This window comes from Lottia gigantea (assembly GCF_000327385.1).
Source record: "Lottia gigantea unplaced genomic scaffold LOTGIsca_24, whole genome shotgun sequence".
Classification (NCBI taxonomy): Eukaryota; Metazoa; Mollusca; class Gastropoda; family Lottiidae; genus Lottia; species Lottia gigantea.
Window position 1 is genome coordinate 1 of NW_008708707.1, and position 24,464 is coordinate 24,464.

At 33.3% G+C, this 24,464-nt stretch overlaps 1 protein-coding gene across 1 annotated transcript; it reads right to left on the bottom strand.

The window, feature by feature from the left end:
• Positions 1-1,447: 1,447 nt before the first annotated feature.
• LOTGIDRAFT_188347 (hypothetical protein) lies at positions 1,448-24,281 on the bottom strand. The gene is made up of 13 exons (XM_009055246.1): positions 24,120-24,281; positions 23,575-23,773; positions 22,642-23,213; positions 22,132-22,275; positions 21,558-21,686; positions 9,931-10,048; positions 9,409-9,469; positions 9,175-9,235; positions 8,556-8,682; positions 7,932-7,961; positions 2,856-3,060; positions 2,330-2,412; positions 1,448-1,942 (listed from the first exon to the last, which is right to left on the bottom strand). The coding sequence occupies exons 1-13, from the start codon at positions 24,261-24,263 to the stop codon at positions 1,782-1,784; spliced, it is 2,034 nt and encodes a 677-aa protein (XP_009053494.1). The 5' UTR covers positions 24,264-24,281; the 3' UTR covers positions 1,448-1,781.
• Between the last annotated feature and the right edge of the window lie 183 nt (positions 24,282-24,464).

The window sequence follows — 24,464 nt, forward strand, 5'->3', positions numbered from 1 at the left end:
TTATATTTTTCTGGTAGTTTTATATTTTTTCATGGTAGCTTTAATATATCATATATTTTCATGGTAGCTTTAATATTTTAATGGTAGCTTTAATATATTTTCATGGTAGCTTGAATATTTTTTCATGGTAGCTTTGATATATTTTCATGGTAGCTTTGATATATTTTCATGGTAGCTTTAATATTTTTCATGGTAGCTTTAATATTTTTCATGGTAGCTTTAATATTTTTTCATGGTAGCTTTGATATATTTTCATGGTAGCTTTAATATTTTTCATGGTAGCTTTAATATTTTTCATGGTAGCTTTAATACTTTCATGGTAGCTTTGATATTTTATATATTTTCAAGGTAGCTTTAATATTTCATATATTTTCATGGTAGCTTTAATATTTCATGGTAGTTGTTATATTTTCATGGTATATTTAATATTAAATTTCATGGTAGCTTTGATATATTTTCATGGTAGCTTTAATATTTCATGGTAGCTTTCATATTATATTTAAATGGTAGCTTTAATATTTCAGGGTAGCTTTAATATTTAATATATTTTCATGGTAGCTTTAATATATTTTCATGGTAGCTTTAATATTTTCATGGTAGCTTTATTCATGAAATATTAAAGCTACCATGAAATATATTAAATTAAAGCTACCATAAAATATTCAAGCTACAATAAAATATTAAAGCTGCCATGAAATATAATATTAAAGCCACCATGAAATATATTTAAGCTACCATGAAAATATTAAAGCTACCATGAAATATTAAAGCTACCATTAAAATATAATATTAAAGCTACTATGAAATATATTAAATTAAAGCTACCATGAAATATTACAGCTACCATGAAATATATTAAATTAAAGCTACCATGAAATATTAAAGCTACCATGAAATATATTAAAGCTACCATGAAATATATTAAAGCTACCATGAAATATTAAAGCTACCATTAAAATATTTTATTAAAGCTACCATGAAATATTAAAGTTGCCATGAAATATAATATTAAAGCCATCATGAAATATATTAAATTAAAGCTACCATGAAATGAAATATTAAAGCTCATGAAAGAAATATTAAAACTACCATCAAAATATTAAAGCTACCATGAAATATTAAAGCTACCATTAAAATATTTTATAAAAGCTAACATGAAATATTAAAGCTGCCATGAAATATAATATTAAAGCCACCATGAAATATATTAAATTAAAGCTACCATGAAATGAAATATTAAAGCTCATGAAAGAAATATTAAAACTTCCATGAAAATATTACAGCTACAGTAAAATGAATTATCAAATCTACAATATTATTAAAGCTAATGAGATAAATAAAGCTATCATGAAAATCTACCATGAAAAATTATTGAAGCTATCATGAAATGAAATATTTGAGGGTGGGAAAGGGGAACCTGTTGTGAGCAGGAGTCCAACAAAATTCATTATGAGTATATATCTGACTTTAATTTAATAGATTTTAAAATTTATCCCACAAACAAATTCAACTTTATATTACATAGAAAATCTACATGCCATGTTTTTGTATATACAATAATATTTTTAAATACAGAGATACAAGTTTGACCAGGAATTTGTTGAGTACAACAAGCAAATTTCTCTTCATTTGAATACAATGAGAACTGTTTACATCATTTCAAATTTAACATGCCTAATTGTGTTCAGAAAGATAATATAATATAACCTGTATGATAAAAGTTTATTATTTTTATTAAAACTCTCAGTCAGGTGATAAACATTTTATTCCAGATCACACATTCATTTTCCATTGGGTATTCCACTGCCAGGGGCAGATAACAAGTCTTTATATTCATGAAGGGCATCTTTTAAGGCCTTACAAACATGAGGACTTGATGTGGTCGTACACTCTACTAAATATGGATATAAGTTTATCACTTGCTTCCATACACCAGCCTCCACTGAAAAAAAAATATTACTAAATTAATTCATTGTGGTCTTGAGTATGTTATACAAGAGTTATTTCCCTTCAATGATATGACTAAATGTTTACTGGTTTTGCCATTTGTCAACTAAATGATTTTATAAATTATTAGTGGTCTTGAATAATTTATACAAGAGTTATGTCCCTACAATTAACTCATTGAGGAAAGATTAACACTAACATTTCTCCAATTGTAAATTAATTGTGTTTCTTGATTCTTAGTATTTATACAAGAGTTATCTCCCTTCTTGCTTTTAATTGCTGCATCCTTGTACCATACTCGAAGAGCTTAGTTACTTTACTTTCTTTGTGAAATGAATAAATCAAAAAGTTTTCTTCTATCTTAAGAAAAGATTTAGCTTACCATTATTTTTGGGTGCCCTTTTTAGTGAACCAAGTAAAGTTGAAATTGCTTTTAAAACTGAAGACATTTCAGCCATTCTGGGTCTGCAAAAGGAATTAATAATTGTTAAATCAATAAAGAATTCATGATTAATTTGCTAATAAGCCTTCCCCCTTTTTCACAATGGTAAGCTATTACAAACTTCGTCTTATACCTTGACAGCAATAGACATCTTTTTTATTTCAAATAATGTGGCGTTCAATTGCATTGTCCACCAGCCAATACAGCCAATCAGAGCTCTTGACAGAGAGGCTGTAAACATTGTGGCTTATCATACTGTGAAAGAGGATGTTTTCCTTTCCACTATTGGAGAGATTCATGTCTAGCTCTCCTGATTCTGATTTACCCTGATGCAGAAAAGTAGGATGTAAAACTCCATTCAATTCATTTCTGATTTACCCTGCAAATTGTCAACAGTTGGGCTTTAAGGTTCAAGGGTTTTATGTAGTGTGACTCATAAACCTTTGGAAAATCAAGATAAACGTACCTTGGAAGAGGACATTTTCCACTCAATCTTTCATCATCGACATATTTCTTGACGACATCTTGACAGCGTTGTAATAATGATAATACAGCTATTTTAGTTATTGCCCCCTCCCCCTCTTTATCTTGATTTATAAACGAGAATTGAAGTAGCGTCTCAAAACAGGTTTTAGCAAACTCTTCACGTAATTTACGACTGGATTCAGTATCTGAAATTAGAAGGTGGAATACTTTTTTTAAAATCAGCATAAAATTGACTTCCTATTTATTTTCAAAATGGTGTTAAATTACAGCCATCCATATCACTTATCAGAATTGAAATCCTAAATCTGGTTTACTACAATTCAGCAACTTTGCCTTTTCCTGCTGATAGAGATGAATTTCTTCTATCAAAGTCCTTTGGATTGCTGGATTAGCTATAATTCAGCAAATATGTAGACCTACTATGCTAATCAAGACTTTCATCATTTTCAAGGCGTTGTTGACATTGATACATGCAGTTATTATCAGGCAATGACGTTATAATATTGGTAATAACTACAAGTGACAAGATAATAATATCATGGAAGTGACAACAGACTAAGGGTTCGTTCACAGTACAGGCAGAGCAGGTTAGAGCTGGGTGGAGCAGGGTGGGACAGGGTAGAGCAGGTAGAGCTGGGTGGAGCAGGGTAGAGCTGTATGGGGCAGGGTAGAGCTGGGTGGAGCAGGGTGGGGCAGGGTAGAGCAGGGTGGGGTAGGGTAGAGCAGGGTAGAGCTGTATGGGGCAGGGTAGAGCTGTATGGGGCAGGGTAGAGCAGGATGGAGCAGGGTAGAGCTGGGTGGAGCAGGGTAGAGCTGGATGGGGCAGGGTAGAGCAGGGTAGAGCTGGGTGGAGCAGGGTAGAGCTGTATGGGGCAGGGTAGAGATGGGTAGAGATGGGTAGAGCTGGATGGAGCATGGTAGAGCTGGCTGGAGCAGGGTAGAACTGGGTGGAGCAGGGTAGAGCTGGATGGGGCAGGGTAGAGCTGGGTGGAGCAGGGTAGAGCTGGATGGGGCAGGGTAGAGCTGGCTGGAGCAGGGTAGAGCTGGGTGGAGCAGGGTAGAGCTGGGTGGAGCTGGAGAGCTGGATGGGGCAGGGTAGGATAGAGCTGGATGGAGCAGGGTAGAGCTGGCTGGAGCAGGGTAGAGCTGGCTGGAGCAGGATGAGGCAGACAAGAGCACATAAATAAGCTCAGATTGGTGTAAACATCTGAACATCTAATCCTTGTAAGACATTTAGAAGTATCACTGCACATTAAGAGACAAGAGTTTTTATGGATACAGACTTCTATTTATTCCTTTATTACTTGAGAACGTTACCTGTATGTGGAATGAAACGTTATGTTCCAAAGGAATAAATAGACTCTATATCCATTACAATTGTTCATTGTCTCTTAACTGAGCATCTGTAGATTGAAAACTAAACACTTGTGCTACTTATCGCTCTACGCGGCACACCCTGCTCAGCTTGTAGTGTAAATGAGCCCTAAATAGTCTAGGTTTTTATTTAAATATTTTAATTTACGAAAACTGAATGCCCAATTTTCATTCTGAAAAATGATACAGATAGCTGAAATTGAGCCCTATCATCTGGAAAAATAAATATTTAGATGACTGTATCCCTTTAAGACTACAAATACCAATAACCTCTTCAAAAGGATACCATATGGAAGCAGCTTTCAACCATCATTCCTAATATAGCAGCCTTCCTTGATCAAAGCTTAACTTCATTGCTTAGTTTGACTGACACAGTTTAGCTGATTGACTGGCAGTGTCATCAAATTGACAAATGTTCAAGAAGGTGGTCAAGAAGTGGCTATATTAAAATAAACTAAATAAAATTATATAAACAGATTTAAAGTCCCTATAAATAATTTTTGACTACCAATTTTTTATCCAATAAAAGATGGGTTTAAATTCCTGGATTTCACAAAAAAAATACATGAAGAGACACAAAATATGAGAGTGCTGATACCCAAAACTTGATAAATAACACAAAGCACAAACTCCCTTTCAAATGGATGAATTTAAGATTTTGTTAACCAGACACAATGCCTATTCTCGAAAGAACTGGCAGTGGAATCATAACATTGTCTTGCCTGGATTTTCTAACATATAGAACCTTTCTACTGACTACACCATGCAAAGGAGTAAACCACAAAATCAAAATAGTCGTTAATAGAGAAATAATTAGGTAAAAATATTTGAATGTTTGGACAAGAAAGAAAGGTGTATCTAAAATGCTTAATTTCTGCGATTGTGAAATAGCTCAATCCATGTCTTGTTGGATTATTGCCTATCAGGACATTAGGAGACCTTGTTTCTAATCCTATCAAGCCAATAAAATCTTCTGATGCCACTTCCAGTGATTCAAAGGATGATTTTTAAATCCCTTCACAAAACTCAGCATCACCCAATGTATGACCAACAAGTACCATGAGATGTGAAGCTAAAACCCATGAAATATTGAAAGCCCAAATATCATTCTAATTAAAATTAGACCAAACTTCGTTTCGTTCCTTTTTTATTAGCTCGTATTTTTAATGAAGCCATTTCAGGAAGGGTCTAACAACAGCCCTCTTGAACGTTCAGCAAATTAACCATTTGACCTAACTGGATGATGTCTTCTTCAACCAATCAAATTTCTACCTTCTCCAAATGTGAAGTGGTGTTTCTCAGGTTGTGACAAAAGGTAAGTTTGACAAATGATCAAGAGGGCTGTCGTTAGACCCTAAATGAAGTGGCAACATTGAAATAAAAGCTAATAAACCGAATGAAAGTTTGGTCTAATTTTAATAAGACTGGCCAAATGTGTGCAACCAATGCAAATGAAACACCAATTGTGCAGTTACATAAAAAGCATTGCTCAATTTCAAAATAAAAGACAAAGGTGCCATGATGTACAAAGATCTCTAGTAAAAAGGTTTTCTGAAATTTAAATGTGTATCAGGGATATTGAGAGCATCTACTTGTATCATTCCAATTTTTGGAAAGATATCTATGGTTCCTGCAATTATAGAAATGCTAAACTGTTAAGGCCTCCATTATCTTTCAAACAAACTGACATCTGACTGAGAATTGGAATGATGCAAATAGATCCTTATATTACATTTATACACAGGAGGTTTGGTTATAATTAATTAAAATTAGACCTGTTTGACACAGATCTGTCAGCTTCCAAGCTGTTTGGCACATTTATAATTGTCTTTTTTGTTTCAAAATTTATCAGAAGTCCAAAAAAATCCAAAATTACCGTAAAGATAAATATTCTTGGCAAGATTTGTTTGTATATTATAAAATCTATATTAATTTTATGACATAAATAACAACATGCAAGTTTTATATTGATTTAAGTTATGAAAGTTTGAAAACTGCTAACTCTTTGAACCCTTAATTTTTTTTTTTTTTGGACAGAAAAGCCAAAGATACCTTCAACAATTGAAGATTTAAAATGAATAAAATCTTGCTCAAAATTTTGTATTCAAAAATACACAAATAGTTTATATCTTTTGAGCAGTAAATATTCATGATTTTTCAGTCAACTGTCAAAAAATAATCCTGACCAATCAGAGGTCAAAAGGAGTCTGCAGATTTCAAATTATAGTTTTAGAAAATGCTATATTTGTTATGAAGAATTATTATATAACTTATATTTAAGAAGTTATAACTTATATTTAAGAAGTTATAACATATATTTAGAAACCAAACATTAAATAAATCACAAAATCATATAATATATGAAGTTATTTACATAATTTGATTAAAAAGTATAACTTAATGTTTTGTTTTGTGGGTTTTTTGTAAGTGATTCCACTTGCCATCAAAAAATTCTTATTCAAATCATGTTCAGTCAAATTTTACACAAACCAATCAACAGTAGGCTGATACAGTCAGTGTATTAATAATGAATATCCCACAAATTCTCATATAAGAGAAGAAATCCTTTATTACAGAGCATTTGATTGGTTGAATATTAAATGACCTGGAACATGAGATGCATAACAATTTTGTCAGATCATGTTTGGCAAGTGGAGTCACCTGCAGAAAAAATATGAAACAAAACATACAGATCTGCATTTTAATCAGTAGTGATATTTACAAAGGAGAGTCAAAGCCATCATATTATATGACTAATAATACAACGACCAAGGAACTATGGTGGCCCTCGATTGGAGATTTAACAGGAATACATCACATTCAAAATCTATTTCCTTCTACGCCATTTTGAATTTTGTTTACATCTATTTTTTCACCAGATGTGGAACGCGTTCTGAACTCAGTTCAAACTTGTTTTATTGATTGTTCAGTTAATTCTATCAATCTCAAACATCCAGAACTCACCAATCGAATGATCCCAGTGACAGAGTTCAATCAGCCATTTTATTTTCAGACCTTTTCTGTGATTGGCCACCTAAATAAATACTACCCAATCAGATGCCCTGACTCAATAAACACAAATACAACCACAAAGCAAAACTAAATAAAATGGGGTGCAATTCTTGAAATTACTCATTGATTGTATTTCAAATTTCTATAATATTTCATACTATTTAGAATCCATTCAAATTTCAATCATTTTTATTTCAGTTTTCTTCGATTTTTTTCCAAAAATTTTGAAATTATCTTTGCTGTGAAAATTTGTAATAAAATGCTGTGAGTTCTGTTAAAATTTGATAATGAAATGAATGGTGTTTTCCATCCCCCTTTTTTGCACCATATTGGCTAATGAAAACGGCTTATGCTATGCAGTGTACAATGAGGGAAATTTTGCCAGGACAGAGGCATTGATCTACTCTTTTTTTAATTTCCACCTGAAAGACGCTTTTTCCCATGCCAGTCCCTCGTACCTGCATTACGGACTAAGGGTCAGTGGGTTGAAAAATCCAAGGGTATCATCTTGACCAATACTTTGATTGAACCCTGGACCTTCAGGTGTAGCTAGCAAGCATCGAACTGAGCCACCGCGGCTCCTGGTTAACATTTGAAATACGACCAAGGTATATATCAAGAGAAAAAGAAAAAGGGTGGAATTAACAAAGCAAGGTTATTGATATATTACCTATACTATGATACGAGGGGGCAGAAAATACTGAAATAAAAATATTGATATTTCAATCAAATTTCACCATACAAAATCTGGAAACCACCTAAAGTAGGTCAACAATATTTGTGCACATGCAGGTCAGTTTTAAAATAGAGTCTTATTAGCTTGTCATTTTTCTAATAGCTTAGTAAGAGATATTGAATTTTAACCAATCAAAACAACTTCTTTCATACAAGAGGGTTTGCCCATACTCATAATATATTCCAGAGTTTTATTGTTTATATTACAAAACAAACTGTATGTAGAAGTGTGTTGATTGGGCGGTTTGTTTTGAATGGTGCACAAGTTCCATTTTATAATCTTACCCAGGCAGTTCTTATTCCAATAACTAAAGCTTTATCTTTATATATGACTCATCAGTGGCTTTTTTAGATGCCATAAAATTTTCCAGGAGGTCAACAGCCTATGCTTTCACTCAGTAAAATGATACAATTTTGAAAGTAGGAAGTCATGGTCCCTCTGTAGAAATAACAATGTGACTCATCTTTTCGAAAAAATAAATATGCCAGAAATTGTCGATTTTATATCTCTTGGACAGTTGGGCTTGATTTCGAAGATTTTGGACCAGGCCATACTAACCTATAAATGTGTCTGAGGTTGCCGAATGTATCGAACCTTTATTTAAAATCTCCATGATCTTGACGATGAAATCTTTTGGCAAGTTGCCAGCGTATGGTAAGATATCATCTCTGATTACACAGACAACCTGAAATAATACAACAGTATAACTGACCTTGACAGTGAGGTCAATAGAAAGTGACCTTGACAGTGAGGTAAATACAAAATGACCTTGACAGTGAGGTAAATACAAAGTGACCTTGACATTGAGGTAAATATAAAATGACCTTGACAATGAGTTGAATATATAGTGACCTTGACATTGAGGTAAATATAAAATGACCTTGACTATGAGATAAATATACAGTGAACTTGACGTTGAGGTAAATACAAAATGACCTTGACAGTGAGGTAAATACAAAGTGACCTTGACATTGAGGTAAATATAAAATGACCTTGACAATGAGTTGAATATACAGTGACCTTGACATTGAGGTAAATATAAAATGACCTTGACAGTGAGATAAATATACAGTGAACTTGACGTTGAGGTAAATATAAAATGACCTTGACAGTGAGGTCAATAGAAGGTGATCTTCCAAAATCAGAAAAATCAGGGCAATAACTTGGAGCACCATACCTTACAATCAATGGCTTCATCACGTTGAAATTCTTCTACAGTTAATGTTGGTGGTGATGGACTGAAAGGGAGCAAAAAAACGTTACTAAGATTAATAATCTGTCCAATGAGACTACTACTATGAGACTTGGTTTAAGAAATATCAATTTCAAGGGGGAATCTGTTTACAAAATCTCAAGATGTTAATGGTTACAGCCTGTAGCTCATGGGCCTCAGTTTATTAACTTAACTTACTGTTTTGTGAAGAGAAATTCTTCAAAAGTTAGAGACAGTTCACTCCACATTCCAGATGATTCTTCCACTAAAAATAAAACAGAACATATATGACATTAAATGTACCCTATGGGCCTTATGCCATTTTCCTATCGTAAGCTTTTTTTTTCATTTCCAACTATGTCTGAGTTTTAAACATGCAGACCTGAAACCAGATCCATATTTGAACCAGGGCCTATTTGTCTCCAACTTTTATGAAATTTTGATCTTAAGTTGCCCTCACACCATAGTGATTACCAGTTGTGTATGGTTGTGAATAATGAAAGTGGTCATGAATTCTGAACACGACTGACAACTCAGTTGCATGAGAGTTGATTTCCAAACTAATGACTGCTATTCTTGTTCACAACTGGTGATCTCTATGTTGTGAGGCCGAAGATGCAGATATGGATGCAGAATTGACCGCCCTTTCATAAGAAATCTTTTTTATCTTTGTAAGTTGTCTTCCAGCTCTAAAAAAAGTTGTCCAGTTTCGAAACTCACCGTGTTTCCTAGCAACAGGTAAACCAATATCTAATACTGTAAACAGGGAATTGATCACCAGCTTCCATGTTGATGGTGACGGACAACTATACTTCAAACTCAATGGTATACGGAAAGTCTGAAATGGAAATATCTGTTGATCAAGGGCAATAACTCAAAAGGAAATGAAATAGTTTCATGTCCTGTTCTGAATCTTTTAAAGTTTAAACTCAAAGGAAGTTTTAAAATCTTAAATGGTATTATGTTTTGCTCAAGGGCAATAACTCAGGTTGAAAGGGATGCTATATGAAACTTAATGTAATGCATGTTAATTTCGCTATAACATTAAAGTTAGGGCTATTCTGAAATAAAACAGGTTGAATCATGAGAAATAACTGATTTACCTGTACTCTATTCTCAGAAAATTTTGGGGATTTTTAATGGAGAAATACCGTTTCAAAACTTGAGTACAATTTCATGCCCTCAATGATGAATTTGCAAGCCCCCCCCCCCCTCCCCATCTCTTTATATAGCCTATTACAAATAGAATCTGACATTCATATCTATAAATCTATCATATGGGGGTGGGGGAAAATCATCAACCCACTTGATGTCCTTGATGGGGACCACAGCCTCTCTCTGCGTGAACAATGGCCACTAAAAAGATTTTGAAAATTCCCAATAGATTAAAACTTGACAGAAATTTTAAATATTTGATAACACTTGAGATTGACTGATTAAAAGATTCAGTGAAATCTAAACACTTTCATTGTTTTCATAAATTAACCCTTTTAACTCCAAAATATAGCCCCTAAATAAAGCTGCCAACTTGTAATTTCAGATTATCAAAAGAAGATTGTCAGATAAAGGAAAGCCTCTTGGTTCCGCTTGAGTGACAATGTTAAAACAATAGGGGTTAATAGTCCAATCAAACCAGAATGACAACTAAGTATGACAATTAACAATGGGCCTTAAATAGCCCCTAAAAACCCATTGTTTTGACTGACTTGAGGTATTGTAAAGGAGTTATCAATTTTTGATAGCCTTGGGGACAACAAACAGATCTGAAAAAATATACTTTGTGCAATTTTCATGTTGGCCACCATTTTCCAGTTAACCCTTGCTCTCCCAAAACAAAATTGGTGAGTTTCAATTCATGTTAACCCTTTAATTACCAAAGTGAAAATGTAAAAAGCAATCGGTTACTTCAATTTTCATAATAATTTTGTGATGCTTTCATGTTGGGCACCATTTTACAGTTAACCCTTACTCAACCAAAACAAATTGGTAAATGTTCAATTCAAGTTAACCCTATATATTCCAAAAGTATATTAGTATATAATTTGCATAAAATTTAAAAAAGCAATTGGTGTTTTTATTAAAAGAAATTTTTCAATATTTGTGTTAACCCTTTCAACACCGATTGAAAATACGGTACAATGGTACAAAAAAGCAAATGGTTTCTTCAAACAGTGATTGACAAGCAAAAAGCATCGAAGATGGACACCCATCCTTATCCATTGTCCACAAAATAGATTTATAAGTATGGAGCTCTAATGAGGCATTATGCAATAGTCTACCCCAAAAATGTAGACCACCCCCATTTCAGCAAATTAGGTTCATTTAAGAAAACTTCACAGGGTTAAAGGTATATAATCAAAATATATTTCAAGTTAACCCTTAACCAACCAAAAATATACAGTGTATGAGGCTAATGAACCATTACTCAACATTTCATTACAAAAAAAGGGGACCACCCAAATTTGGGTTAAAACTGTGGTAATTTGGGCATCCCCATGGTCAAGGGACAGGGGTTAAATGTATATTATAAGTAAATTGGGGTTTGACCTGTATCAACAAGTCTAATCAGGAACACTCCAAAAGTCATTGACACATTATTGACTAACATTGAAGGGAGATGATTGGGCAATATTACATAATCTTATTGGTCAGATCTGGTCACATGACCCTAAGGGTGAAGAGGTCAAGCTTGAAGGCAGGGAATTAATTGGTCAATGTACAGTTTGAGCAAGTTTGTGTAATATTGTCAAGATTGCTAGTAACTAGTGGTAAAATCTCCAGCCTTCTGCTTAATATTATGATGGCCATTTTGAAATGGTGGATTTATTTTTGAGGATTTTTATCAAATATGGCTTATTAATATGTAAGTAAATAATTATTCATTCATAATTTTGCGTAATATTTTGCATCTTTAGCTTTCGGATGTTGGCTTACATTTCCTTTGCAAGAAAAAAAAAACCACAGCATTAAGGCAAGCCTTAGAAATTTTTTCCATAATATTTTTTTTCATGCAAGTATTTTCAAAAAATTATTAGATACATGGTTTTGATTAATGATTTTTGATGAAAAAAAAGGAAAATCTAGCAAGTTTCTTTTTTTAATAATTTTTGCAAAATACTTGCAAATTTAAGTTCATATTAAAGAACCTGAACAATTGCAAAGAGTATTAAGATTGCCAGCATTTTTAGCAATTACAGTCTTCCTTGAAATACTAGGGATTTGTCCTTGAAAAACTTGCAAAGGTCAAAGGAATATATCCTATGGTTAAAAAAACAAAACCCCTTAAAACTGATATCACAAATGGACCCCATTTGTAAAACTTTGTTCAAATTTGAGATTAATTTCAGCAAATTATTACAGATAAGGTTTTACCATATTTGGAAAATTGTTTATTGGCAATCAAGAGAAGGTATCAAGATGGTCATGCTATATATATATTATACTAATACACATATACACCATCTGTGGCAGTTAAAGGGTTAATTTATAACCAGTGTAATACACATACATATTAGTTCTTTTATGGCCTACATTTGAATAAAAATTTTGGGTTTTTTTGTGACTATTTTGCATTTAAGGGGTTAAATTCAATTGGTACTATCACATGGTTAAAGTGATTCTTGGCCATTTTAAGAATTTCTTTTTTAAATCAAGCTATCTAAATAAATAAAAACAGTCCTCCCATGCCCAATTAAAAATGGATTCTCTTACAGTTTTGCCATGAGAAGACTAAATAAATCAACTTCTAAGTGGAACATTCAAAAACTTTGTACGCAAAATATTTCAAGATGCATTAGCAAATCTTTGAAAAATTTCAAAAAGTACGTCTGTTTCAGAAACCAGGATATAATTTAATTTTATCAATAATGCCCTGAAATTAACCCCAAGAAATTTGTGGTATCTGAATATATTAAAAATGACAAGCATTATTATGATAAGAATGAATGGGTGATATCTCGATATTATATTATCATTTAGAATTGAGATCATAAACAATCGCGATAATTAATACATCGCAGTTATTCTCATTTTTCAAACTTAGTTGTAAATTTTTCATAAAAGATGTAGACCAAAATTGCAATGCAATACTTTGTGAGTTTTAGAATAAAAATTAAATTTTTTAGATGAAAGTTTCATAAAAAAGGCAAGGCTGTAAATTTGTATTATTTTTAAACAGGAATTTGTGAATATGTATTAAAAAGAAAAAAAATTTTTGGTAAGATTAGTGAGCACAGTTAATGTAAATTTTAATTTGTCTCATTAATTAGAATATTTTCGTTATAATTAGTCCCATATGACAATTAAGCCAAAAATAATCATTGAATAAATTTGCATATATTATGTTAATTGATTTGTAATTACTGTCAATACACATTTATTGTTTTAGCAAAGTCTATTAAACCTTTCTGAATTATGCACTAAAAATCGTTAACGAAAAACCTTGTAATAAAATAAAAATCATATAAAAATTTCAAAGTCTTTATTCTTCATTATTATCTGAAGACTGTATTTTGCGAGACTAATAAGTTCTTACGCCATTTTTACTAGTAATTTGACAGTTATTGCTGTGGTTTTTTCTATTCTGTTGTTAATATCTTTTCCTATTTCATATATTTGTAGGTTTGAATATTCATTGTATATATGCAAAAATTTGAAAGCATCATTTAAATATTTTTTTGAAATTCAATTTAAATATTAAATATATTCTTCTAGTTAAATAACAAATTTCATGATTCAACTAAAACTTGTCCTGAAATAACCGGACTATAAAATTTCAACTATTTCTGTTAAAACCATCATAATCTCTTTAACCCTTTAAATTTCATTGAAACTGTAGAAATCTGTCCTCATACAACCCCTACACGTGTTGAATGACGAACAGGGGAACTGACAGGGGTTAAAATTAGGGTTAAAATCCAGACAAATGATCTAAGATTAAAATATCTTAAATTTCAAACTATTGTAATGTTATACAAGTTGGTAAAATAGTTAGTTAACTGAGGAAAAGTGGGCTACACTAAAATTAAAACCCAGAAAAAGACAAAAAATTGTTTATAGAAAGTAAAAAAAACTGTCTTAAAAATATGGAAAAAAGCCCTCAAAATATGAATTATTAATCTTAAGAATATTGAAAAAAGTAGACCCAAAATCATGACAGAAATAGCTCTAAATTTATGAAAGATTATAAAGTCTGTTGAATTTTTCATATTTTGACTAATTTTCCAATTCAAGAGAGTCCACATAGTTAATATTGTTGATTTAGTATAATAATAATATGATATCAAAATTTATATAAAATTCTCATTAATTTCTGATCAATATTTAATTAGTATTAAATTAATTAATCAGTCTGACGAGTTATAATTCTTATATAATTATTTCTCAATAGGAAGGTAGAAGTGATGACACAAGTGACATTTTAAAGGGATTGTAAAGACCATCAAGAAGACAATCCAAATTTTCAAAAATGTCCAGAAAATTTTAGTTGTCTGTATCACTTTTCAGCTTGAAAATCTGAAATCCAGTTTGTCTGATATCGTGACATTGGGGAATGTTAGTAACTGTCAATGCCTTTTTCACCCCTTTATTTCATTGTACAAGAACAAATCATCAGAATTTCATCCTTAGAAGTGATACAGTTGGCCCTTTAAATTTTATTTTTGTGTTGTATCTTGGTCTAATGGTACATTATATGCCTCGAATCCAAACGCAGCCAAACGTTTAACTCTAGGCGCTGACCTGTGCCAAGAATAATTCCTTATAATAATTCCAATTTCTTCAAAATAAAATTTCTAATGCCTTGCTGTTTCAGAGTTAGTTAGCTGTAGGCTTCCAAACTCTTGTACCATGTCAAAAGAACCAAGTCTAGTCATAATGCTAGGAAGCCATCAATCAGTTTACTAATGAAAATGATCAGAGTTATATAATACCAAATTAATATTCATAATTATAATTAGTTAATTAAGACTGGATTTCAGAAACAGACATGTTATACATGATATTAACCTCAGTTGTTTTCATAGTGACCACTGGCCTTTCTAGGAAACATTTGGTGAGGGGCCACAGAATTATCCACAGATGATTCTGTTACTATGTAAAATGATGAATAATTTGGGGATGGGGGAAAGGGCAAAGGTCAGCTTCTTTTCTAGGGTGGGTTGGGGCAAGGCATATATCTGGTACAAAATCTAGTTAAATAATGCAATTTACAACAAACTTTAGAAATAAATAAATCTATGCCATATTTTGAGGGCATCAAGACTGTGGCAAAATCATGCTATTTTCAAAAAAATATAGTGTCTACTGCACATTATACTATTCGTGAAGCAGTCAATAAATTTGTGAGGTCCAGGCCATATATCTAGGACATGATGCTCTGATGTAGAATGATGTAACATGATTAGCAATGATTACATGAAACCGATGTAACAGGGCAATGGTCTATTAAGACTATTAACAAACATTGAATCTGGAGTAAATATACATAGAGGTCTGTACATTATCACTAATAACAGATACTCAACCACACATCACAGGGCCTTGAATTAACTGAAGAGTTCATTCACAACCAGCATTCAGTATTCAACAAAAACTCTTGTTTGCTGAGCTTTTTACGAGGTCCAATAAAAGAAATTGAAGAGCTTTTGAAAGTGTTTTAACAAATATTGGGCATCTCTTCGACTCTCAGCTCAAGGAGAATCTTCCAAATTGGACAAATATAGCTTCATAAGAGGTCATTAACCTATGCAAAGTTTTCTTGTTTCAAAATTTGGACAGAAAAAGGGTTTTTTTTTGTACTTGTTTAAGCAAACCTAAAGAAAACCACTTGATCAAAACACATCTTTGTCTCACACTGAACAAACAAGTGTACATTTCCTTCAATCAAATCAAATACAATCAAAGCTTCAAAGTCAAAACTTTTGCAATAAAAAATCCATGCAGGTTTGCTCTTTGTTTAGGTGGAAATGCAAGATCCACAGACGTCTGATTGACAATTGGTACAAATTGATGCTATCAGTGTCCCTGATACACAAAAAATTTTGAAAACCTCTTTACAATCACTTTAGATAACCCTTAGAATATGGAGCCATTATTGCATTTCTTGTAACATAAATTTTCTTTTCTTTTTCAGAAAGCTTCTGCGATAAATGGTTACAAGTATCAGTGCAGACGTCATAAACAATAAACAATTTAAAAAGTTTGAAAAATGAACGCGGCAAGTTCATCATATCCGTATCCAATGGATGGTCGTGGTGAGCCGGATCGACCTTACAAATCTTATTCTCCAGTCCAAATGCAAGGGTCATACTATGGTTCCCAATATTCTAACTCATCGTACATGCCTCCAGGGAACTGTGGGATGCAACTTCCAAATTCGACTGCGTTTGATTTCAGTCATAGCCAATCAATGGCTTCGTGTAGCGGTGGACAGGACATGCGTGTGCGCACAAACGGACATACAATGCAAATGATGCCAAATTTAAAACCAGAAAAGGATTCACCCATCGATCATTATGTAAATCATACCCCTGGTTCGGATCTTTCGTCCCAGCCGTCTCCGCAAGACGAAGGAATCGAAGTTTCGCCAGATCAGAAGATGAAAGACATGGATTCAGACCACAGCAAAATGCCACCGAAAAAGCGGCCATGTTCGATTCCAGATAAAAGTAAAGATGATACCTATTGGGATAAGAGGAAGAAAAATAACGACTCGGCCAAAAGATCGCGAGAGGCCAGACGAATGAAAGAGGAGCAGATTGCATTGAGAGTTGTCTACCTTGAACAAGAAAATCTTCAGCTGCGTACAGAAGTGTCGTTATTGAAGAGCGAGATTGAAAAGTTGAGGTGTATGCTGTATAACTCATAGACTCATTTTATATATTTGAAAATTTACCAGAAAAAAAATGAAAGAGCTAGATTTGGATGAGACATCTGGGCATTGATTGGACCAAATCAAATGTGACCTTGGCATTGATTGTACACAATTGGAGTTACTGGAAAAGTCTGTCTAAATAAAGGGAAACAACTCATCCAAACTAGCTCTTTGAGATACAAATGAGAAATAATAATATATTTATGCAAGTGAAAATGTGTTGAATTAAGGGATAATGTCATCTAAATATTGACTTTACCAGCTGATAGAATTTCAACTATATAGCAAATTTTTAGATGAATTTATCCCTTTAATTTTTATGATATATGAATGTGTTACAAGACAGTTGTGATTGTTGTAAAAATGAGATTATAACGTTGGTTTCATAAACAATTTGATTCAAATGCAGACCTTATTGTTTTGTTTTGTGTTTTTTCTAAGGTTTACTCTACTAGCCATCCCTGATCTGTCAAAATTGCTATGCATCTCTTGTTCACTGTCATTTAATTGCTCTGTTCAGTAACTGATTATGATATTGTCAGTCCACTGGCCATTTTGAGGCCAAACTCCAGACAAAATGACTTGTTGCAATTGCAAGTAACCTCCAAAGAAATCACAAAACTGAAATACACGTTTTCATTCAAAATTTTGACAGTCCATTGAAATGCAAAAGTCTTGAAATAGACCAATCAAATTGATGGACTGTCGATGACAAAATCCAATGGAACATGATCAATTCGTGGCTACTCACGACAACTGATTTTTCAGTCATTGGTAAGCCAAGGTTGACAAAATCCCAAACTCAGTCAGTTGCCAGCTGTTTTGAAAACCCAGTTGCTTTCAGATTCTGTCAGTCCTTGTGTATCTGTTGAGCTGAGCCTGGGTAGAAGTTGATATCTCCTTAACTTGTGTATAATATGAATTGTATAAAGTTTTAATATATCTTTTTATAGTATATAATCTAATCAAAATTAGATATCAATCTCGTTCTTTTTTTGTCTGATAATTTTCGTTTCAAAAGAGAAACCTAGAGTAGAGTATCGAAATGGACAATTTATAGTGAATCTTTCCAATTATTTTTTAATTCATCCAAGTTTGGAAAAAATATTTTGGAGTAACATATATAACTTTCAGTATCAAGGTCTTCCATTTCTATTTTCATTTGTTTTAAGTTTTTGAAATTTGTCGTCTCATAAATGATAATTCTATTCGATAATTTTTGCTGAATTTTTGCAATTTGTTTTTTTTTAAATCTCAGGGATTTTGTCAATACTCAAATAGAAAATTTAATAAAAATATGTAAAACATGTATTTTATTTTTGTAATGAAATGGAGTTTTACATCCTAATTTTCAACAAAGGTTTGCTTTTAAAGGAAACCCCACAAAATATGCCTTCCATTTTGTGATGAAGGGTTAAAGGGTGAAACACTCCATTTTAGATTGAAACTTAAAGTCAAGGGCTGAGTTACAGGGGTAAGATTAGGCAGAAATCCATTTTATCTCACAAATCCCACAAAAAATGCAAAAATTTACGGGTTAAATGACAAAAATGCAAAATTTAGGGCCGATCTAGACAATTTGTCACAAATCTCAAAAGACTCCAAATTGAAGGGTTTAATTTAGGGGGTAGGGGTTGACTGATTGTTGAATTTGATCAAACATGGGGTTAAAATTTGGCATTAATTAGGAAGGAAGGAAGTGGAAACAATTAGTAAGTCTAGAGTAGGGGTATATAATAATAAGTAAAAAGGAGTGAAGAAGTTGACAAGCTGTCAGAAAGGGGCTGCCTGGAGGGTTAACCCTCCACTTCTATAATAATTGCCACATGGTTGACTGAGGGTTAATAAGGGCCAGGCTACAAACAACCCTTAAAACCTTTTTAAACAGTCAATTCAGCTGATTGGGATGCACAATAGAAACAAGTTGTTTTCAGCCCCCTTTTTGACATCAGACGCCTTCAAAAATCCACACCCTCCCCTCTCATCTTTTTTTTTCTTATGGCATCATCAACCCAAATTAGGGCAGGCTACAAACAACCCTTTTGAAACAGTTCAACCACCCCTCCCTCCCCTCTCGTTTAATAGTTCTTAGGACCCATTCCTCTTGAAAAAAAGTCTGCAAAAAGCTTAGAAATATTATCTTGGGCTTCAGGGAAAATCTCATGTTGTCCAAGTTGAAAGAAAAGTGCCTTAAACACTACAAAATTGCTAAGCAAAGCCAGCTTTGTGTAACAGTCCTAAATCTACAACAGACAAATTCATATCAATTGAGTGTCCATGGTGTGTGAACATATTTAAAAGAGGTTTAAACTTGGATAAAATTGCCTAAAGAACAAACATGTTTGGATGATCTGTAAACAAGCCCAGGGCATGTTTTATTGAGATGTAGCTTTGACATGTGTTGTAAGAAAAATAACAACAGCTTTTGTTTGCATCTTATCTCTAAATAAAGCCCTTTTTTCTCTCCAGCTACCATTTTGTTTTTATCTTAAGTAGTCTAGTTGACACCTGTGTTCAAACTCAACTTGTGTGAGCTCAAAAGACAAAAAAATCTCCATTGATGTGCCTGTCATAATCAGACTAATTAATGAAATTTGTTAACAATTTTGATCTGAGAGAATGTCACTGGGTTTGACTTTACTTTCAGTTTATCATCAAGCAATTTAATGATACATTTTCTTCTCCTTCAGGATTTTGGATCTTGAGTGACTCCTGCTAAATTTGCCCTCAACTTTGCTTTGCTTTTGGGAAATCAAAATAGCGAATTAATGCTGTTTTATAAGGACGCTTTTTCTTCCTTTAACATTTGGATCTTGGATTGGGTATGCCAACTTTGCTCCACTCACGCCACAAACCAAAATTTCAAATACCAAACTAATGCTGTTTTTTGTTCATTGAAAATTTCTCGTCTTTAATGATTTCGAATCTGGAATGCTGTCAATCAATTTTGCTCCACCCACACCATAAACTTAAATACATGCTGTTAATAACAAAATCATATTCTATTTGATTTTCGCAAATATTTGAATTCACACAGTTGAAAAAAACGTAGGAGGTAAAAGTAAAAAATTCCAAATAAAATTTAAAAAAATATATTTTGTTCAACTTCCTTGTGGAAAAAAACCCCAAATTTACCCCTAAATCAACAATTTATGACATTTAAAAAGAATTTGACCAGAGGGGGATAAGACAAGGTGATAGCATTGGTCCTTAATGATTTATTTTGACAATGCATGTAATAAGTTAATCAAACTTTCTTCCTGTCTGGTTAAACACCTCTAGGGGGTTCACATGATTATAGGGATAGATCAATTTGAAAAGGGTGCAGTCAGGAAGTCAAGGTGATCAAGCTAATCCCACTAATTACCCAGACTTCCTCATTCAAAATAAATTGACTGAACACAAAATATCTTTATTTTGGATTATGGCATGCAAATTGTAGGCATTCCTACTTGTTGACTGGTTGAATGCAATTGATTGAAATTTTTTTGTTATTTCCCTTTTCATTGTTTAAAGCAGTTGACTGAACACAAATGTACCTTCATTAATTGATAAATAAGACAATTTTATAGATAGATACTTCTGGTTTATTTATTACTTCAATGTTTCAATGTGGTTCTCACACGTCATCAGGAATATAATGTATTATAAATATTTCATTAATTGGTTAATGTTTTGGATTTTGACCAGAAATCAAACTTTTTCATCTTTCTTAAGTTAAGTGCAAATGACTGAAAAAATATTCTTATTCATATCTTTAGCTTTGATATATATCATTGTATGGAATGGTGCTGTTATAAAGCCAGATGTTAAGATTATACAATAATTAAGATATTAATAATAACAGATGAAATTATAGTTATATAATAATATTAGTATCATCTATAATAACATGTCAGATACACAAAATATCCATCTACAACTCTCAGACTACTAGTAAACCAAACCAATAATTTGTTCAAGAGACTGTCTTATCTATTGGTATTTCTATGAAACATTAAGTGCGGGGGGTGGGGGGAAGGGGGGCCAGTAAGGGGCAAAATGGTCAGTAGAAATTATTTCCCAAAGTAAAATGTCAAAAAAAAACAGAACTAGTTCAAATGCCACTGGTGCCTGCTTCTTCAAAACAGGAAAAGTCACATTTGTCTCCCAATGGTTTATCATTTTATTTCATTCATATTGTCCCCCCTTATTTTTTGGGGGGAGGGGGATGGGTCAGTAGGAGTAATCCTTGTGTTATAAGCCTCACTTTCAATTTTTCTTTACCTTCAGACTTAGATCTTTAACTTATATCTCTGATATAAATAGTACAAAATATACCCTTTCTATTGATGCATACTTTCTCTTAATTGAGTTTCTCCACGATGAAATCCTTTTTGGTCTCAATTGTTCTTTTGACAAGTAGTTCTCAAGACAAAAAGCCTGCCCTGCAAGTATATAGCTCAATAGATAAAATGGATCCACAATTACATACCTTAATGATATTCTGTAAGACATGTGCTTTAATAACAGAGCTATGATTGGCTGAGGTTGAATACAGATCAACTACCATCTCAATAGTTCTCTCACTAAACGGGACGAAATTCATCGTTACCCAATCAACCTGTAAGAGAAAAATACAAAATAATAATAAACAATAATTACGTGCTATCAATAAGAAGCCCTTTTTATGTCCCACAATAAATATCTAGACAATAAGCTATATTTGTATGTTCAAAAACCCTTGCTGTGCACAAAAGAATCAGCATGTCCTAAACATTGGCGTAGTAGTATTGGAATAGCGAAGTTTGTAGTGAGTTGGATTGTCGTCTGCAAGGCGATTTTTTTCAGAAGGTTCAAATTCTTCTCAAGGTATGAAAAACTGATGCCACCGCCAGTGCTTTCAAACGTCAACAAAATCTTGGCTTTTATCCCATATCTGATAAGAATGTTTTGAGAGCACAGAGTGTTGGCTTCAATCAATGGCCAACCAGACGACAATCCGACTCTCTACTGACTGAGCTATTGATTTGCTACAATGACAGCCAAAGAAGCTGAAACTAACTTACCTGTGGACCTTTAACAGTACCAAATACTTTGGTTTCTAGGTGACCATATTTGGGAGCCTGGACACCAAATTTACTATAGGTTAATAATTGATCAAATATATGGGGATACATCAAATTCATAGATTCTTCACCTTCTCTCAGAGCCTGGAATGATAGAAAATATATTTGAATATCAAGGGCAATAACTCATGAATATAAACAGGTAAAAAGATTCCTCATCTAGTCTTTAAAATGAAAAAGAAATTATTGTCAAGGGCAATAACTCATGAGGATAAACAAGCAAAACGATTCCTCATCTAGTCTTGAAAAAGAAAATGAAATTTATTGTTAAGGGCAATAACTCCTAAATTCATAGATTCCTCGCCTGAAATAAAACTTCAGGCATCAAGCATTTTTCTATTCAAGGGAGACAAATCTATTTAATGTCAACTTCAAATTGCTAATGGACTTAAAAATATGTATGTTCTTGTCTCAATCCCCCCGAAAAACCCTTTCCTCAAATGTACCCACCTGAATAAGGACCTCCATAGCTTGTAGGGTAGCATCTTGTAGGGGTGTTATAGTAACTTCAGGGAACGTAGGTATAATGAAGGGGGAGGCATCACCATGGACTGGTACAGACAGTGAACTAAATAACACATTGGATAATTTTGTAAGATCTGCTGCCACAAAACGTGGCTTTATGTGTTGGAACAACGAGGGAAAAGTTTGAATAAGGGCGGTTAAAAAGTTCTGAGATGGTACGTAGACTTTGTTCGAATCATTTGGTGGCTTCGTCGCATTTGTTCCTATATTTAACCACACTTTCCAAGCCATAGACCATAATGCAATATCCACATCTGAGACTTCCTGTTTTGGTGTAGGTTTTGTTGTAGCTGATTTGATTGTCTCCCCTGTTCTGTTGATCTCTTCACCAGATGGTGCTTCCAGATAAATCTTAGGATCGTCTGATTTTGATTCTCGACTGATTTGTAAAATTTCTTGAAAACTTTTCAGAGCAGCGAGAGAGACTTCGGCACTGAGGCATAATGCTGAGTTTTCTATATGTTCTAATAATAATGACCACGCTCTGGGAAAGTCACCTGAAATTTAGAGAAGAAATATTGTGAATTATTATAACATGGGTGCCAAGTGTTGCAATTTGTGCATGAATCATTTTTCAAGAATAAGAAAATCTGACGCTCGACAGCTAGGGTTAAACAACTGTAGCCTTCCAACCCCTAGGCCAATTCTTGACCCTTGAACTGTGAAAATTTTTTTTTACTTAAAGTTGAAGTAGAATAGATTTTGGGAATCCTGTTCACCTATCTTTTTTAATTTGCTGAGATTTGGGAGGTTTCAATACATTAAGTGATGGGGAAATTCCCTAAAACTGGGATGGAGGGGAATTCGGAGAGGCTCTTTGAAAGTATCCACATCTTAAACTCATAAAAGAAATCTCACCTATTTGCTGTAGTATTTTGCGTTTAGAATTGAAGGTACGAGCTACACCAGCAAGGGAGAGAACTCTTGTTTCTGCCCATTGTTTCTCAGCTGTGTCTCGAGAATGGTGTATCAGAATATTACCAGTTGTCTGTTCATCTTTAGTGGAGGAGGCACTGCTAGATAACGATTGAACATTCTCCAGTAAGGGAAACAGCACCTGAAACAAAATACAGCAAAATTAATAATTAATTGCCTAAATCTGGAAATAAAGTTCATAAACCTAAGAATTGTTCCGCACAAAAACCAAGAAAAAGCAGAAGTAGGTGTGACAATAACCTATACATAAACATTTGGAACATATTTTACAATCCAAGCTTTCTACCTCAATCATGGCTCTGCAACATTTGGCAACACCAACAAAACTGTCCCTTAAGTTTGAGAGTAACACTGTTAAATTTCTCTCACACTTCAGAATCATGAAAGCACTGACTTTTGAATAGAGTAATAGTAAGTCTGCCCTTGGGTCAGCTCTGCATTTTTTGACAAATTCATGAACAACTTACCTGCCAAAGAACTTTAGACCATGTTGATTTTTGAAGCAGACTACCATGAGCTGAGATGGTGGAGAAAAGCGTCTGCCCGGCACTTTTTCTCACTGCTGGCCGAGAATCGACGCACAGTTCTCCCAATTTGGAAAACAGACACATCCATAATGCATCAAATGGTTTGAGATTGCTTTTACTTCCGTCATTTTCAGCCTGGGATTTTTCCAATTCTTCGGAAATCTTTTGTCGATTTTGGTAGAAGAAATCAGAGATATTCCACTGGAAAAGAAAGGCATTACAAATTATTATAGTTGAGTTATTTCCCTTGGTTGAGGAGGGGATTAAGCACAGTCGCTTAGAGTG

Coding starts and splice junctions, on each gene's coding strand:
- LOTGIDRAFT_188347 (XM_009055246.1), bottom strand. CDS start 24,263: ATGTGTCTGTTTTCCAAATTGGGAGAACTGTGCGTCGATTCTCGGCCA. Junction 23,214..23,574: donor CAAAATACTACAGCAAATAG/GTGAGATTTCTT, acceptor TCTAAATTTCAG/GTGACTTTCCCAGAGCGTGG. Junction 7,962..8,555: donor AACCTCAGACACATTTATAG/GTTAGTATGGCC, acceptor TTTTTATTTCAG/TATTTTCTGCCCCCTCGTAT.